This window comes from Halichoerus grypus, chromosome 12 (assembly GCF_964656455.1).
Source record: "Halichoerus grypus chromosome 12, mHalGry1.hap1.1, whole genome shotgun sequence".
In the NCBI taxonomy this organism is placed as follows: domain Eukaryota; kingdom Metazoa; phylum Chordata; class Mammalia; order Carnivora; family Phocidae; genus Halichoerus; species Halichoerus grypus.
Window position 1 is genome coordinate 44,798,970 of NC_135723.1, and position 19,589 is coordinate 44,818,558.

The window sequence follows — 19,589 nt, forward strand, 5'->3', positions numbered from 1 at the left end:
GTATTTGACTGGAAATCTTTATAAATACACAATTTATAATACATGTTTAAAAAGATAGTTGAATCAAATTAGATATCACCATAATATCTTTCTCCAGTAGTAATTCAGTATCAAACTCTGTAGTTTACGATAAGCATACAAAGCAATATTATCTTGTATAACCAAGGGGAACATACTTGAGATGACCTGGAGCAGCTCTGGCTCATCTTCAGATATTAAATGGCTGATTTGGTAGTTTTTAGAATATCTATGACTAAAGCTATTTTTGTTTCTAATTTCAGATGAACACTAAATAAATGTAGAATACTTATTTGATACAAATTGCTGTTTCTGTATTATAGTCAATTGACAGTGTTTTTGCTGAAATAGATTTGTATCCCCTTATATTTTGAAATATTTAATCACTCACCAAGCTAGATAAATCATGGAGACAATAAAGATGAGTAACACAAATGCCCCAGCTGCTACACCGTAAACCCAGGTCTTTAGTCTCCCATCTAAGAAGAATGGATATTAGTTATTAATTTACATTAGTCTGGTGTGTGTGTGTGTGTATATATATATATAAATATATATATGACAGTCTTTAACTATGACCAATGACCAGTGACATATGACCAAATCCTTTCAAAACAAAGTGAATTATTGCTTAGGCACAGTTAATGATTAATGCAAAGCTGCTATTATGAGTTAGATGCTGCTTCATTAAAGATAAATTATCAATGAGAATTAAATGGAAAAATAATTTTTTCAATTCAAATTGCGTTCAGATTTCAGGTTCATATGCCTAAATTTTTTGCAGCTGCTTATGTAAATTTTACTTCAAATCCAATATATGCGTAATGCTAAATAAACATTTTCTTATTTTTATTCTGAGAATGGCAATTATAAGGAAAGAAGAAAAGTAATGCAATTTCAATAAAGTCCTACAGCTTAGGGTTAATGCAGACAGGTATTTGAACATAAATTTTGTCATTTTAACTTTTTTTTTATGATGAAAGTGAATATACTTAACATTTGGGGGGGGAATTAATCTTTTATCTAATTTACACTTACACTGTACTTTAAAGCTCAATCGACAATATCCTTTGTAAAAATAGCCAAGTTTGATTATAACATATAAATAACTTTCTAACTATAAATAACATTTTTCTAACTTTTTATTATATGGAATTAGGCAGGATAGAAACTTTTCTAATTTGGTTTCTGGTCTCATTTCCTTGAGTTTGTTGTGTTCACAATAAACTTCAACTAGATGATAGTATTAATAATAAATTTGCCTAACTTGATCATTACATCAACACGTATTTTCTGTTGCATACATACAATTAAACATATTAGTGCTAAAATTATAGATTGGGCAAATTGACTCCATAGACACTGTGGTTTATTCAATATTTGGAAGGCATCAAAAACAAATCAGTACTGTGAAAGTTTTTCTACTTAGAGCTAGATCAACTTAGGGGTCCATTTGTTGGAACTAAACTGTTAATATTCTAAATATACTTCTTTTCAATTCTAAAGATTTTAAAAATTAGAGACTGGGTTTAAAATCAACCCCTGTTGGGTTCATCTGCCCTGAGAGTTCTTCAACAAATATTCTTTGAGTTTTTCAAAAACCAAGAACAGAGTCTAAATATACTTTTTAAGAACATAAACCTTTTTAATATATTAAAATATTCATTTTAGGGAAGGTATATATATAAAATGACAATGTTCTCTTTTTAAAAACCAGTTTTGATGTGAGAAGTTCTGCTTGGATTCTTAGTCAAGGTCAAGATTGCTAATGGCCATTTGCAGGTCCACTATCTTAAACACCGAAGAGAAGAGTTTCCCAGGTTTGCACGGACAAGTCAGCTTTGCAAAATAAATTGTATTTTCAGCTAACAACCTTATGAAGGCAGGGATAATGTGGTTAAATCTCAATATTTGGGTTAAATCATCTAAATACTGAAAATACTTAAAATCCTAATAGTGATTCTCCAGTAAGGGAAAGTGTTTTGACTTAAAGCATTAGAAATAGAAATGTGCTATGCAGACTCCTTCTTTTCTCATATTTCTAACAACTGTAAAGTAGACTATGTCTGTCTTTGCCTAGAGATTTCCTTTGGTCGTTAACTAGTAATCTCTGTTGGTGTGAGAAAAACCACCATGATCTTAGCTACCTTAAAGCCCTTGCAGCACAATTTTAAACACCAGCTTTAGTTCCAGAAATAAGCATACAGTTTATTCCATCTGGGGAGAGAACATGTGTGGGGTAGGGAGAGCATTGTATTAGGCCTTCAAGCTTTTGCCTGTATTGGCTTCAAGTCCATTACTAGACACATTAAGGATGTCTGTTTAATATGACAAGGGTCTGGTCAGTCTCCAAATTTAAATCATCCCATCTAGACAGGAAGGCTCCATACTTGCCCTTCTGTATCTGGTGCTAGTACAGATTCTTATTATTTGAGTTTATCAAATCTAGGGGCCCATAGAAATTGGGCTGGCTACCAAGTACCCCCCAGCACAGCACTGCATTACTGATGCTCCTATTTTAGGTTTAAATTATTACCAGTCTATGGTCAAATGAAAAATTCTTGAATGTCTTTAGAGTTTTGTTTCAGTTCTGAATGACCATATACTTTATTCCTAATTAATATTTCATTGTTAGATCTCTTTGTTCAATGTAAGCCTAATTATACTTGGAAATTTAGGTCTGAGATCAAAATAACTAATATCCTAATTTTTTTTTCTAAGAGGAAATTAATTTCTTTTCTCTGAACTTTGAGCATGAGTGCTTTTTTCATAATAGTAAAAACATTATGCTGTGTGGCAATATCAGAATAAATAAGTACAGATGACTCATGTGAAAATGCTTGCTCATTTTTTTTAACCCTTTGACATTGGTTAAATGTATAACTAAAGGATTCTACATCAACACTGTCTAGTCACTTCACCTGGCCCAAATGGCTGCAGAAACCAGGTCCTTCCCCGTCCCGTTGGGTTACTGGAGGATTGGGTTGGATGTACTGCCCGACTGGTTTTCACATCTCCTCTTTTGTCCTCCACAGTGGGTATCACCACCACGGGGATAAGTGTGCACTGCTCAAGAGTACCGTTAGAAGACAGGACTTCAGTGTACCCTTCTTCACAACTGCATGTCCTCATCTGCAGGAGAACAAGAGGATTTCTACTATACATAGAAGGTGACGAGAGCATAAAAGATCTGACTTGAAGAGAAGGCTTTAAGGAAGTACTGTTTTGGGAATTTACTACATGTAATTTCTGTCTTAGCTACATAAAAAAAAGCACACTTTTTGTACTGTTCACAAATTATTTTAACAGCAGAAATAAGTGCATTCAGAATTGTTTATATCGATAAAAGGAGAGGTCTAGAAATCTTTAGGCCACAAGACATGCTTTTTCTGCAGGGGGGGGAAGGGGGGAGGGAGTGGACTTTTTAAGAGGTGGTGGGTGACAAATAATGCAGCTGGCTCATCTTTCCTAATGAAGTCACACATACCTCACTACAGTACGAGTGGGGTTGACTACACGGTGGGTTACAAGACCTGTCAGCATCAGGCTGGCGCACCACCAAGCAGCCCCCTGCAGAACAGAAAATCATATATTGACAAGTAGCATCTCTTGCAATGATAGAAATACCGTGTTGGATAGATTTGTCTTGGAATCCTGAACTACTCCGGGAACCCCCATGGATTTTTCTGAGGGCGACTGATTGTGAAATACTTGGTTAACCTTGACCACTTCATACCGGAACTTGAGGCCCCTCTTCTTCAGAGGAGATAGCACAGTGCCTGGCACTCAGCAGCTGCTCCACAAGCAGTGTTTGTATAGCTGCCACTTTGAAAACACTAACTGCACACAGGCTATTTCTGTCATGGTCCCCAGTCCCCCCTATTGGCCCAGTCCAACATTAAAAAGCAGATTGAATTTTCCTTTGAAGTTAAATTTTTTTCTTGGCCAGAGAAACAGTTCTTATGTCCCTTGAGATGTTTCTTTAATTTATGTGACTACCACATAAATGTACTTTTTTAAAAATAATGCATACATAGTTCTTGAAGAAAATCCCTATTCCTGCCAATTCAGGATTTTTGTAGCTGCTAAGTGATGTATTTGCATTATTGTTTAACTTGACATTGCAGCTCTCTGGTTTTTCTTCCTTCTCTTCTTTTCAGGTATAGTACCAAGTGTACCTAAGTTGTTACAAGTGAGGTTTTAAGATAAGAATAGATGTCCTAGAGAAACAATACTGGTGATGTGCAGGGAACTTAGAGTTTCAAACCATACTTGCTTCAGTTGAATAGGATTTTAGGAAAGCAAAGATTTTCCTTTATTTATGGAATTGATGATCCTCTGGAATTTAATCAAAGATCCTCTTGTTAATTCTTTGCCTTATTTCTCAATAATATAAACTATTCATCAAAAAATTATGATGGGAAAGCAGTTAGTCATTGCAAGCCAATTGCAGTTAAAAGGCCATATTGAGGTTATTATCATGAAACACATGATGAAAAAGAAAAACATCTTGATTTCTAATAAGGACAACTTCATAAAATTAAAGCAATCGATCAAGATAGGTAATATACTTTACATGCTTGTCTATTTCTCATAAAGAATCTCGTCTCTCCTAAAAGATAGAAGAAGAATGCATATAGAGTTTATCACAAATCATTTACACATTGGCCTTTTTGGTATCAGAGAAAGTATTAGAAAGAAAGAAATACATTGGGTACTTTAATGAATTAAAAAGAAGGTGAACACATGATTTCTACAGGTAAGCCTTTTAAAATTCGACTTACCTTTGCATTGGGGAATACCCCCAATTTTAGTGGGAAAAGAGATTTTAACATATAGAAGAAATGGCAGACAGATATTACTTGCATACATATTTGGGGAGGAAAAAGAAACCTGAAAATAACAGGACCCTCTGGGGAAACTGCAATGTTCCCTCTGAATAGTTTCAAGAAGAATGTAGACCTTCATTTTCAACACTTGAGTTGAATGGACCATCTCTGTAAGTGCCTTCAAATTCAGAAAATGTATGCTTCCCTTCATCAGGCTCTTTCTCCCCTTAGGCCTCTTACAGTGGTGTGGTTGGAATAGATCCCCCCCCCCCCCCCGCCCCAGTAGATAATACTGTGAGAGAGCAAAGGGTTTCCTGGTAGGTGTCTCCTCTTTGTTATATATGTGTCCACTGGGAGTTGCTATTATCAATGGTTTCTTGATACAGATTTCTCATGTATAAAATCTTACCTTCACAAGAATATAATTTGATATCCTGTTCCAGCTTTCATAGGGAGGAAATAAGTAATTAGGTTTAAATAAATCCAGGTAATTTAAAATTTAATATAAAAATTGATGCTTTCCAAAAAGCATATTGATCTCTGTTCCTGTTATCTTACTGTATATATTACAGCTAAATTTATAAATGGACATTACTAATAGGCACCCAAATGCACATTACTTTTTATCTCTGCCAGAGGGTCAAAACAATGGCAGTAAATCAGCGGGTCCCCCGGAGTAGCTAACTCTCAAAACTCATGTTACTGATACACTATGAAGATTCCTATAGATTAGATCTATAAAAATGTTAAAGGAGAGACATTAGATCTTTGGGTCATATGTTTAAGGTTTAGGTTCTGGTTCTGACCTTGGTTTCTTTCTAGGAAATTTGCAAGGTACATACCTGGAGCCAAGTTTCTCTCCACTTCATAGGGTCCTTGAACCCTTGCACTTACTGGGTTCAGATAAGGAAACTTTTAGTAATCACAGATTAGAGAAGCTCTTTGGTATATTCGGGTCAAAGGACATTTTAGAAAAGTTTTTCATTTGGATTTCTTCTTTGAATATATAATTTTTGAGTGGGGACAGAGTGGACAGAGTAGGTTAGCTGCCCAGATGTTCTGGGCTTGAGATTTGCCAATAGATCTTACCTATTAATTAATAAAAAACTGAATCATAGATTTCTGAATTCAAGCAAGATGTTTGGATTTGTATAATTATATTTACTTGGTAATATTTTTGGTCTTAGTGTATATTATTTTTAAGGTACAGAATCAGATATAGTCCACAAAATGCTGATTTTTTTTTTAAGCATGTGGTGAGTTATTCACATATAAAATTTCTAGGGAAGACAATCTGAAAATTATGATAATTTATTGGAATTAGGTAATATTTTAACTAGAATCTAGCAACATTGTCTAAAATGGCTGGATGAGGGAGAATTTAATCGAAATAATAAAAAAATAAAATAGTCACTGGTTACAGTCATACAGCCTAGGTACTGAGTCCCAACCATGTGCTGAGTACTGAAAGAATATCTTTGTTTTCTTAATTATTTTTTTTTAACCAACTGCATGTGTATTACAGGAAGACTTGCAAAAAAACAAAACAAAACAAAAAAACCAAAAAAAAGAGAAATTGGAAGTTTACCTGTTACATTTATACCATCTGACCTTTGACACCAGACTGTTCGGGAAGAACCCTTCCAAGCACTGGCCATCCATTTATACTCATAACACTGTCCATCTGCAGGGACACAATAAACATGAACAGAAGCATTCTGCTGTCTAGAAGGACAATCATGGGGAAAGAATATTAAGAAAATATTTATAAACAATTGTCAAAGTGGTAAGTCCATCTCAAAAATGATTCAAATGTTAAGTTATTGTCCTGAAATTGCCATATAAATGTTATAAAATGTTATAAAATTCCTGATCTATTCCTAAATCCCATTTCTTTGCCACGGTTTTTATTCTTTTAATGATAATACAGTACAGTTGAACCTTGAACAACATGGGGATTAGGGGCATGTACCCCTATGCAGTCTAAAATCTGTATATACCTTTTGACTCTCCCAAAACTTAACTACTAACATCTTACTGTTGACCAGAAGCCTTACTTGATAACACAAAATATATGTTATATATTATAGACCTATAATAAAGTAAGCTAGAAAAAATGTTACTAAGAAAACCATAAGGGGGCGCCTGGGTGGCTCAGTCATTAAGCGTCTGCCTTCGGCTCAGGTCATGATCCCAGGGTACTAGAATCGAGCCCCGCATCGGGCTCCCTGCTCCGCGGGAAGCCTGCTTCTCCCTCTCCCACTCCCCCTGCTTGTATTCCCTCTCTCGCTGTGTCTCTCTGTGTCAAATAAATAAAATCTTAAAAAAAAAAAAGAAAATATTTTGTACTGTATTCATATTATTTTTTAAAGATTTCATTTGTCAGAGAGAGCATGAGCAGGGGGAGGGGCAGAGGGAGAAGGAGGCTCCCCGCTGAGCAAGGAACCTGATGCAAGACTCCATCCCAGGACCCTGGGATCATGACCTGAGCCAAAGGCAGATGCTTAACTGACTGAGCCACCCAGGCATCCCTGTACTGTATTTATTAAAAAAAAAAAAAAAAACTCCTGTAAGTGGACCTGGGCAATTCAAACCTCTGTTGTTCAAGGGTCAACCATATTATTAAAAATTTTAAAAAGTAGCATAGTCTATGTATCATTCTGAAATGTAAATATTATACAGATGAAATATTTCTATGTGGTTTTTCCTAAATGTAGCTATAGTACATTTATTTTAACTGCTATATAGAATTCCACTGTACTAAACTCGACAACTTTTTTTTTTTTTTTTTTTTGGTATTTCCTCTCTGGATGGCCTTTTAGGTTGTTTTCAATTTTTGTTGTTAGAGCAATGTCTCCGTGGTCAACCTTGTGCAAGTCTCTTCATGCTTCTTTAAGGTAAATATCTAGAAGACAAACTGCCGGGTATCTCCATAGGGATGTCTGAAACTATACTAAATCTAACTTTTTTTTTTCCTCCAAAAAGTGACAATCTGCATATCCACCAGCAGTGAATAAGGATCATCATTGCTTAAGCCTTCACGAACATTTATAATTGCCAGATTTAAAATTTTTGGTTATTCTGGTGGGTGTGGAAGCTATATCGTCATTTTAAATTGTAGTTCTCTATTAATGCTATTAAAGAGTAACAAATGTTTTGGGGCATTTAGACTTCCTCTTATGAGTGTTGCTTCTTTGTATCTAGTGGCCATTTTTTATCCTACTGAAATCTATGCCTTTTCTTATTGAATTGTGGGAATTATTTACTCTAGAATAGCGGTTCTCAAAGTATGGTCCAGAGAACCTGGGAGACTTTGACATCTTTCAGATTGTGTGTGTGTGTGTGTGTGTGTATTTCAACTACACATCTGTGTGAGTAGAGCTGGATTTTCTTCATATACATCAACTAAACTAAGATTGCAACAGATTGAGTGCAGAAACAGAAGAGAATCCAGCTGTCTTCCTTTAAGGCAGATATTATAGATTTGCAAAAATGTAAAACAGGACGTGCTTGTCAAAGTTATTGGTTTTGTTTTGCAAAGTAGTTATTTTTCAGGAAGTACTGTTATTGTTACATAAAATTGGCTTGTGGTTATTCTTTATCTTTTTAATATAAATTTTTATGTATATATAACTCACAAAAGAAAATTTTGGGTCCTCAATTTTAAGAATATAAAATTGAATCAATTTTGGGGCGCCTGGGTGGCTCAGTTGGTTAAGCGACTGCCTTCGGCTCAGGTCATGATCCTGGAGTCCCTGGATCGAGTCCCGCATCGGGCTCCCTGCTCGGCAGGGAGTCTGCTTCTCCCTCTGACCCTCCCGACCCTCCCCCCTCTCATGTGCTCTCTCTCTCTCAGTCTCTCTCTCTCAAATAAAAAAAAAAAAAAAAAAAAAAAATCTTTAAAATTGAATCAATTTTAGGGGTGCCTGGGTGGCTCAGTTGGTTAAGCATCTGCCTTTGGCTCAGGTCAAGATCCCAGGCAGGGTCCTGGGATCCAGCCCCGAATCAGACTCCTGCTTGCTGCTCTGCCTACTTGTGCTCTCTCTCTCTGTCAAATAAATAAAATAAAAATAAAATTGGATCAATTTTATACTCTTGGAGTTTTAAAATTGTCCTAGATACTAATTGTTGTTCTAGAATACTAATCCTTGGAAATTAATCGACTTCACAAATATCTTTTCTAAGGCTTTGGCTTCTCTGTTAACCTTGTTTATGATCTATTACTATGTAGAAGATTTAATTTTTCATCTTTCTCATTTTTGTGCTTTTCATGTCATATTTTGGAAATTCTTCTCTTATCTTGAGTTCATAATGATATTCTCCTATATTTTCTTTAAATGTTTTACAGTTGTGCTCTTCACCTTTGGGTCTATAATTTAGTTTATTATCAGTTTTGTGTATGGTGTGAGCCACAAGATAATCTTAAAAACATTATATGGATAACAAATTATTGCAACATTATTTACCCACCCATTACCCTACTGACTTTCACTTCTGTTATGTACGTATAAGAATTTGTTCCTGAGATTCTTTGTTTCATTAGTCTAATTGCTTTATTGTTGACCGGTCACTCTTCTTAAATTATTAATGCTGTAGAGTAAATCTTGAATAAAGCCATGTAAGTCCCTTGACCTCCTCTCCCATTTTTTTCTTCTTGAAATTCTGAGCTTTAATAATTTTGTGATCTTCTTGGTCTTCAACCTCTCCATATGAATTTTAGGATCAATTTCTCAGATCACTTAAAAATTGGTTCAAATTACATGGAATTTATATAAATTGGTATAAAATTGAGATGTAATGATATTGAGGCTTATCCATGAACATGCCTATTTTACTAATGTTTTAGTTACTTATATGCTTAAATAAGATTTCATCATTTACTTTCTATACATATCTTACATATCTTACATATATTTCTGTTAAATATATTTCTACTTGTAGTTTTATTTTGATTCAATTTTTTTCTAATTAAATTTTATAATTGAGTCTTACTGGTAAAAGATTTTTTATTTTTTATTCAAGTATAGTTGACAAAGTATTATTTCCAGATATATAACATAGTGTTTCAACAATTACAAATATTACAAAACGCTCACCATAATAAGCGTAGTTACCATCTGTCACCATACAAAGTTATTACAATCTTACTGACTACATTCCCCGTGATATACTTTTCATCCCTGTGACTTATTTACACTGTTAATTGGAAATTTGTACCTCTTGATCCCCTTCATCAATTTCACTTATCCCCCACTCTGGCAACCACTAGTTTGTTCCCTGTACTTATGAGTCTGTTTCTGTTTTTGTTTTGTTCATTTTGTTTTTTAGGTTCCACATATGAGGGAAATCATATGGTATTTGTCTTTGTCTGACTTACTTCACTTATAATACCCTCTAGGTTCATCCATGTTGTCTCAAATGGCAAGATGACGACATTCGTTTGTATGGCTGAGTAATGGAATATGGTATATATGTATACATATACCACATTTTTATCCATTCATTTATTGGTGGACATTTAACTTGCTTTTATATCTTGGCTATTGTAAATAATGCTGTAATAAACACGGGGTGCATATTTTTTTGAATTAGTGTTTTTTTTCTTTTACTTGGGTAAATACCCAGAAGTGGAATTACTGGGTCATATGGTAGTTTTAATTCTTTGAGGAACCTCCATACTGTTCACCACAGTGGCTGCACCAATTTAGGTTCCTGCCAAGAATTCACATGGGTTCCCATTCTCCACATCTTTGCCAACACTTTGTCTTTTTGAAATTAGCCATCCTGACTGGTGTGAGGAAATTCTCATTGTGGTTTTGACTTGCATTTCCCTGATGATTAGTGATTTTGAGCATCTTTTCGTGTGTTTTTTGGCAATCTGTTACCTTCCTTGGAAAAATGTCTATACAGGTACTCTGCCCATTTTTTCATTAGACTTTGTGTGTATTGAGTTGTGTAAGTTCTTTATATATTTTGGATATTAACCCATTATTGGATATATCATTTGCAAATATCTTCTCCCATTCAATAGGTTTCCCTGTTGTTGGTTTCCTTCCTGCAAAAGCTTTTTATTTTGGTGTAGTCCCAGTAGTTTTATTTCTGCTTTTGTTTCTCTTGCCTGAGAAGCCATATCTAGAAAAATGTTGCTAAGGCCAATGTCAAAGAAATTACTGCCTATATCGGGTTGTTTTTTTTTAAGATTTTATGTATTTGTCAGAGAGAGAGTGAGAAGAAGAGCATAAGTGGGGGGGGGGAGTGGCAGACAGAGGGAAAAGCAGGCTTCCCGCTGAGCAGGGAGCCTGACACGGAACTTGATCCCAGGACCCTGGGATCATGATCTGAGCCGAAGGCAGACGCTTGACCAACTGAGCCACTTGGGCACCCGCCTATGGGTGTTTTCTTCTAGGAGTTTTATGGTTTCAGGTATTATATGTAGGTCTTAGTCCATTTTGAGCTTATTTTTTTATTTTTTTATTTTTTTAAGATTTTTTTTATTTATTTGCGAGAGAGAGAATGAGAGACAGAGAGCATGAGAGGGAGGAGGGTCAGAGGGAGAAGCAGACTCCCTGCCGAGCAGGGAGCCCGATGCGGGACTCGATCCCGGGACTCCAGGATCATGACCTGAGCCGAAGGCAGTCGCTTAACCAACTGAGCCACCCAGGCGCCCTTGAGCTTATTTTTTTGTGCGGCATAAGAAAGCGGTCCAGTTTTATCTTTCACATGTAACTGTCCAGTGTTCCCAGTACCATTTATTGAAGACTGTCTTTCCCCTATTGTATCTTCTTGCCTCTCTTGTGGTGGATTAATCATGTAAGTGTGGGTTTGTTTCTGGGCTCTATATTCTGTTCTACTGATCTAGGTGTATGTTTTTGTGTCAATTCCATACTATTTTGATTACTATAAGTTTTGTAGTAGAGTTTGACATCTGAGATTGTGCTACTTCCAGTTTTGTTGCTCTTTCTTAAGATTGCTTTGGCTGTTCAGCCTTTTGTGATTCCATATAAATCTTAGGATTAATATTATTGGTACTTCAGTAGGGGTTATATTTAATCAATAGATTACTTTGGGTAGTATAAACATTTTAATATTCTTCCAATCCATGAACATGATCTATCTTTTCATTTCTTATGTAGCCTTTAATTTTGCTTCTCAATGCCTTATCGTTTTCAGTGTATAGTCTTTCACTTCCTTGGTTAAATTTATTTCTAGGTATTTTATTATTCTTGGTACAAGTGTAAATGGAGTTTCTTTTTCTTTCTGCTATTTTGTTATTAGTGTATAGAAATATGTTTCTATATATCAGTTGTATCCTGCAACTTAACATAATTCATTTATTCTAATAGTTTTTTGGGGGAGGGTTTTCTGTGTATAATATCACATCATCTGTAAGCAGTGATAGTTTTAATCTTCCTTACCAACTTGGATGCTTTTCATTTCTTTTTATTGTCTGATTGCTATGGCTAGGATTTCCAGTAGTACATTGACTAAAAGTGGTGAGGGAGGATAATATCCTTCTGGCACTTCTGTTCTTAATGATGAACAATTATGAGCTTGTCCACGGAGTATAATAATGTTAGCTGTGGGTTTGTCAAAGATGGCCTTTGCAATGTTGAGACCCACCTGGTGAGTTTTTATCACGAATGGATGTTATATTTTGTCAAATTCCTTAAGGTATCTATTGAGCTTATCATGATTTTTATCTATTTTGTTTGTTAAAATTTTTAATGTGAACATCATATAGTAATGTGAATGATTATTTCTTTGTTTTCAACTATTAAGCTTCTGATTATACTTTGGCTAGAACCTTCTTTACTAGGTTGAAAAGAAGTAGCCCCAATGAGCATCCTTGCTCTGTTACTGATTGCAAGGGAATGTGTCTTATGTTTCCCCTAATATTATGATGTAGGCTGTTTGTTTAGGTAGATATCATTTATCAGGTAAAGTGATTTCCTTCTAGTTCAAGTTGTGTTGGGAAGTTTTTATTGTAAATTAGAGTTGCATTCTATAAACATCTTTTTAACATATTTAAAAATCATATGCTTTTTTTCTATTACTGTGATGACTTACATTATTTTTTCTAATATTTAGGCATCTTTGTACTTCTAAAAATATAATTAGTCACGATATTAATTATTTGGTTAGATAATCTTTAATGATTTTGACATCTGTTTTCATTGGTGACTTTATTGGCTGATTTTACTGTCAGGGTTATACTTGTATAGAGCTGGAGGGATTTTCCTCATCTTTTTTTCCCACTCAACTTGATTTTTTAAGATTTCACATAAAAGGGAGTTTTTGCTTCTTTAAATTTTGGTAAAGCTCAAAGCCATTTAGGTTCTAGTTTGTTTCCTGTGTAAGTAAATATTTTATAAATTTAAGTTTTTAATAGTTATAGAATCCATAGTGTAGATTCTCAATTACTCTTGGTATAAATTATAATATTCTAGATTATCTTGAAGTGTTTATATTTATTAGCAAAATATATTCAAAAATATATTTTCAAACTCTGTTGTAGTATTGCTTTTGCTTTTTTTTTTTCTCCTCCATTTTTGCCATTAGGTGGTCTATTTAGTTTTGGTCAACTATTGGTTGTTGATTATCTTTTCTAATCATTAATTTATATTTATCTGTATTAGTTACATTCTACTTTATCTTTTTAAAAAAAGATCTCGAGTTTAATGCTTAGCTCATTTTCAACGTTTCTCCCTCCTATTTAGGCATTTAAGGCTTTAAGTTCTCTCCTAAGTACTTTTGTGCTGATATGTAATGCCCTAGAAGTGTGGTTTTTAGTTTTGACTGATGTGTGTGCATGGGGAGATTTCTTTTTAATTGTTGTTGTTTATTTCTAATTTGGTCATTTTGGGTTGAACAAACCTTTCCTTGGGATTTATTTCATTTTCATTACGTACACTGTCCTAGGACATTATGGAATCATTTATCTGCTTGGTAAATTTGGGAAGATTGAACTGACAAGGCAGATAATTCTACCTATTTCTTAAGTCATCTAGCCCATTTGGCTTTTACTTTAAGCATTCTTCCTTCACATTCTGAGCTCTCTCCTCCAACTTTCCAGTAATAATAGTAATATTTTGACTCCTATTTGCTATTAAATGTCCTACTCCCTAATTGTTTCAAAACACAAGCAGGAAGGAGAAGGTTGTTTGTTGACCCTATAAATTCTTTCATTTTCAGTTAGACTGCCTCTGTGTTCCCAAACTATTTTTGATGCTCTGTGGTTCTTGGAAATGTCATGTATTGTGTGGCTCTATATGTGCATGTATGTACACACACAAACCTGTAAACACGGATGTTCATAACACCTAGGTCAAATTCTCACCAATATTTTGATTTATCAATTTCTAAGAATATAGTAAAACCTCTCACTTGGCTGTGGATTTTTGTTTCCTTTGATTTAAATAAAGGATATTGTTAGATTTTGTCCTGGGTGTACACATAATGTGCTCTTAGTTAGCTCAGTCTTCTGTAGCTCATAAAACAAATATTTTTTACATTTCTTATCGAATTTAGGAAGGGTGAAGATTTTTCTTCCTGTAAAGTTTTTAAAATTCAGAATCATACTCTTAATTCTCAGTCTTAAGCGAGATCTTAGCAAATTACTTATTGAACAGAAAATTCTATATCTTCTTTTCTATCAACATAAAACTAAATTGAAAAGATTTCATGAATTGTAGCACTCACCATTACATGATTTCGTTTCTAACACTTGCTCTGGGCACAGATGTTGATTTTCTAGTTCCTGTATAATCACAGCTCTGGAACGGACCTGTATTCCACCAAAGCCTAGGTCTTCACCATTCACACAGGTTAGCTGACACAGACTCCATGAAGACCAGTCCTTCAGATAACAGTCACCTGCAAAACACAGGTGTGTAGTTTATACATACCCATAAGCAGTAGCCAGCCATATAGTAATTTTATTTCTTAACCTCACTGGGAAAGGTAGGACTAGCATACCAAAAAAACATGATATTTATAAGATAAGTATTTAATATTTGCAAGTTTATATGTAGTTTATAAGTGTGTATTAATGTTATTTTTGGAGTGGATGTTATTGGGTATTAACTATGGCTGGAAGGAGCTTGTTCCTTGTAATTCACCTCCTCTTAAAAGACAAAATAGTTGATTAAAACCTACGACCACTCTTGTCATTATTATAAAAGGATTTATTAAGTTCTTGGTAGTATCAATGAAAATCTAAATATACATAAAATTTATCTTGTAGCTATACATAATTGCAAAAGAACTTGAACTCCAAGACTGAGAAAACTGGCATTTATACTTTTTTTTTTTTCCTTCTATTTCTAGCCAGGGGTGTGGAGGTGAGACAGCCAACTGAGCAACTGGAGTAGGGGTAATAATGCTTGTAATTTTATCTGATCTACAGCTTCAATCAACTTTTTTTCAATTACTTATTGAATAATATACATGAAAAATTACAAATGTTGGAATTTTCACAATCTGATTATATAACTATGCAACCAATACTCAAATCAAGCAACAGGGCATTCTCAGAATTTCAGAAACCATTCTTGTGTTATATATGGAATTATACCATACGTATCATCTTTAAAAAATACTTCACTCAATTATGTTTGCAAGATCCACATGTATTTATGTAGTTCCACTTTGATCATTCTTACTGCTGTACTTTATTCCACTATATGAAGGTATCACAATTTAGATATCCATTCTAGTGATGGGCATGTGGAGAGTTGTAAATTTTTTCTATTATGAATACTGTTGTTGTGAACATTTTAGTATGAGTCTTTGAACTTATGTGCATTTCTATTGGGTGAATACCTAGGACCCTGGTGTATCATGTGTTCAACATCTTCAACCATTATGAGAATAGGGAAGAATTAATGAAATATCTTTCCCATATGCCCATCCATTCTTCAGGACTGACTGGTGATACTGTTCAGAGGATACAATAAATTATGATAGACACAAATCCATATGGATTCTTATTTTAATTATTCTAGCCATACCACATGCATAATTCATATTGCCTTACATTATGCTGAAGATGTCTAATATTAGCACAAAGTTGCCTGGAGATCTGATTAATGAAAACATGTCTTATGCTATAATTAAGAAATCTTGGTCAGACATGAATTATTGACTAATAGATGTATAATAGTAAAGTGGAATGATTTTTGTAGACCTTTATTATAGTATGTTAATATTCAATGTCATTCTGAAGTTCAGAAAATTCTAGTAAATTTTACAAGTGTTAAAAACTAGGAAGCATGTTTAAATACTTTTGGGTTACTTAGTTTTTAATTATGCAGGAGAAACTATTAGAATTTTAAACAGTCCTCTCAAGATAAAGGTAATATAACTGTACCTCAGCAATTGCAGACTACATGGAAGTATACCTTTTGTACTAGTAGGCTCTATTTCTGTGCTTATAGCACTTGACATAGTGTATTTTACAACAGAGCTTAATCTTTTAATAGTTGTCTGTGAATTATATAATCCTCACCTCCAAAGAATCCAGGTCAGGCTTCAAAGATTTAATAGCAGCAAATGAGAGTACGAAATTAGCTTGTACTAAACATACTTTTATATTTTGACCATCCAACCATTGTAATAATAAACTATACTATGCCTGCAAAAGATAGGACAAGTGTATGAAATGCACATCCCTACTTTAGTATTTTGCTCTTTAAAGCTTAGTAGCTCCTATATTGCTAACTTTTAAAATCCATTACTGGAGAAAACGGGCAAGAGAGGAACGGAGATGCATAGATTGTAATTTATAAAAGAAGAGCAGCCTCCTCCTGGATTTATAATTACTTTAATTAGAATGGTGTGTTTGCCCTGTTTGATGTTATTATGAGATCTTCCTTTCCTTTGGGTCACTTAGGACATATTTCAATCTTGTGTTCACTTAAGTTACTATTAGATTAGCAACTGTCTCTTCCATTAGAAGGTAAACGCAATGGGGACAGGCTGTAATTGTCTCTCAGTGTATCTCCAATCTTGAGCCCGGGGCCCAGCCTCCAGTAACGCTTGATAACAATAGTCAAATGAAGGGGCGATCGTGCTGCAGGAAGTATAAGGAAAACAAGTAGGAGAAACTCCACAGGGAAGTAGACCCTATTGCCTGGCAAGGAGACCAGTGCGGCTCCGTGTTGTGGGTATCACAATAATCCCATTAATGGCACTGGAGACTTGGCTTTAGAAGAGATAGGCCTTCCCAACTTTTAGCTTTGGTCACCTTTCATTGACTATGTGGCCATTTGGCACATCAAAGCCCAAAGTTTCAGTCCTGGGCTCTGCCCACAGCCTCAACCTCAGTCTGTTGTGGAGAAAAATGATTTTATTAAGTTCAATTGTGTGTGATATCTAGACTGAAATCAGGCCAGGAAATCTGAGGGGGGGGCAGGAAATGAAGAGGGGAATTGCTGGATTGGGAATAGGTTATTATTAGCAGGTGTGGGAATGTCTAAGCAGCAACACTTAGCCTAGGTCTAGAAAGTAATTTTTAAAGATTTTTTAAAAAGATCTTTCTTCATTTGAAGTAGATGAAACTATCTGTATATACAAAGATTGTTGTTACAGTTGAATATGCACAGTGAGGGATGATCTTAAAGTAAGTCTAGCACTTAGTTAAAAGTATCGGGTTGTTTTATCTACTGCTCTGTTTAATTTTATTCAGTTCATCTTGATAAACTATAGGAACCGCCAATATTACCACCGCAAATAATTTACTTGAGTAAATTAATGAGAATGAATGAGCAACCCGTATTGTCAGCTTTTTCAGTGTTTAAAGACTTAATGCCATTAAAATAAACTTTTGAAAATATGTTCTCCATCTTTAAAATTTTAAATACCCAAATAAAAAAGGTATGATTTATTTTTGTCTCCAATATTTGTTTGCCAAATCCTTTTTATTTTGGGGGGATCTTGTTTGAAATAACACATTCCTTAAAGAGATTGATATTTTTCTTATAGGCAAGTTGGGAGAATAAAAACTTTTCACTGAGGGTAAAGTATAGGCAATTTACTTCCAATCTTATTCTTTTCTGGTCTACTAATAATAAACTGTTGCCCCCATCTTTCTCAAAGCCTTAGGCTCATACCTGACATTGAACTTATTTTGATCTTCTGTCTACCCTAAAGTTCTCTGCATCAAGCCCAAATTCCTAAATATTAGTTTATCACTGTCTGCCAATTATTTCTAAACTACTTGATATATAATATTTGCTTTCCACATTTTACTGCATGAACCCGTTGTGTCTAACTTTGAATTGGAATAATTTCAATATTTTCTTCCATAATATTTTTTCTCCCTCTTGAATGGTGTAGCTGGGGATAGCATTTTAGGTTCATGGCCATTTTCCATCACACGTTGCATATATTCCATTGTCTTTTGGCTTTCATTGTAACTAAGAAGAATTCTAATTTTAATTGCCTTCAGTTGCAGGTAATCTTTTTTTTTTTCTTGGTGTGTTACTAGTTATTTTTCTACATTTTATGTTTTAAGTACAATATGCCTACATGTGAATTTGTTGTTGACTCTATTCAGGACCCAGAGTAAGCCTTCATTATAAGGACTTAAGTCTTTCTTTAGCCATTATGTGTTTAGACCCTGCTTCTCTCTCTCTCCTGGAAATCCTAAATAGGTGCAAATTCTCTTTCATACTTGCCCTGTCAAGCATGAACCTAAGGCCTTAACTGCCATCCCCTACAGGTGTTAAAACTCCAGGTGAGTGGGTGTCAGCAGAGGCCACACAGGAGACCCAGACTTCACCCTTCGTTGGCAGTGACAAGGCAAGACCCCCTTCATCCACACTACAGTATCCAGTTATTGGCACAGATACTACTGAATGAGAAGACTTGCTGACGTGCCTTAACTTAGACTATACATGTAACTTAGAACATACTCCTTCTCAACTCTGGTGCTAGTAAGAAATGATCAAACTATGAATTCTGTTTTGGTATTGTTACCTGGGCAAGGCTGGGTGCAGGTCTCCTCGAGAACCATTTTTTTATTACCATCTATGATGGGTTCAATGTCAGTACAGAATTCTTCATCCACCACTTTGCTGAAATCATCAGCTGACCCATCACTCACTACACAGGAAATGTTCCTTGTTCTGGTCCCTTCGCCGCACTGGGCATCCTGGAATACAGGAAGAAGTAACTAATTAGGAAAAGAAAAATAATTCATTAGCGAGCTCATCACTTACAGTCATCTCTGCACGACTGATTTTGATTTATGGGCAGTTAAAGGAGCATTTGCAACCCTAGGGAAGAAGTCCTATAGGACACTAGCTGTAAAGTACACAATGAACAATTTATTTGTTTTCTAGCCAAAGACAGGCAAATAAATTTTCATTAAAATGAATCAGTCTCCAAATGATTTTAAAAACACAGGACAGGGACTGCTTGTTATCAAAACTAATTAAACAGTTACAAAATGGCAAGGTACCTAAAATCTTTAGGAGGAAACATGCTGTCAGCTCTGAAAAATATTTCTGAAAACAAGTCTCTACAGATTAAAAAAACACACATTTCCATACAACCTCTTGAGATCTGATTACCTGCACTTGGCATAGAGACCACTGGCCATATTGCCACTGGTAACAGGGCTTCACTGGGCAAGGCTTGGACTGTTCCATCAGGGGAGGGCATGGCCGTCCATCACCCTGAAAGGGCTGGGTCACGGTGCGCCTTCGGATCATTTTTCCTTAAAGAGATACAAGGGGATGC

The 19,589-nt window shown here is 34.9% G+C and overlaps 1 protein-coding gene across 1 annotated transcript in view; it reads right to left on the bottom strand.

Annotated features, from left to right (window-relative positions):
* THSD7A (thrombospondin type 1 domain containing 7A) overlaps positions 1–19,589 on the bottom strand; it is a 436,418-nt gene that overhangs the window by 5,699 nt on the left and 411,130 nt on the right. The window contains exons 21-27 of the mRNA XM_078059314.1: positions 19,421–19,566; positions 18,825–18,999; positions 14,547–14,720; positions 6,436–6,531; positions 3,506–3,588; positions 2,940–3,150; positions 410–497 (exon numbers count right to left, since the gene is read on the bottom strand). Of these exons, the coding sequence (XP_077915440.1) occupies positions 410–497; positions 2,940–3,150; positions 3,506–3,588; positions 6,436–6,531; positions 14,547–14,720; positions 18,825–18,999; positions 19,421–19,566 (973 nt within the window). The remainder of the gene's footprint in view (positions 1–409; positions 498–2,939; positions 3,151–3,505; positions 3,589–6,435; positions 6,532–14,546; positions 14,721–18,824; positions 19,000–19,420; positions 19,567–19,589) is intronic.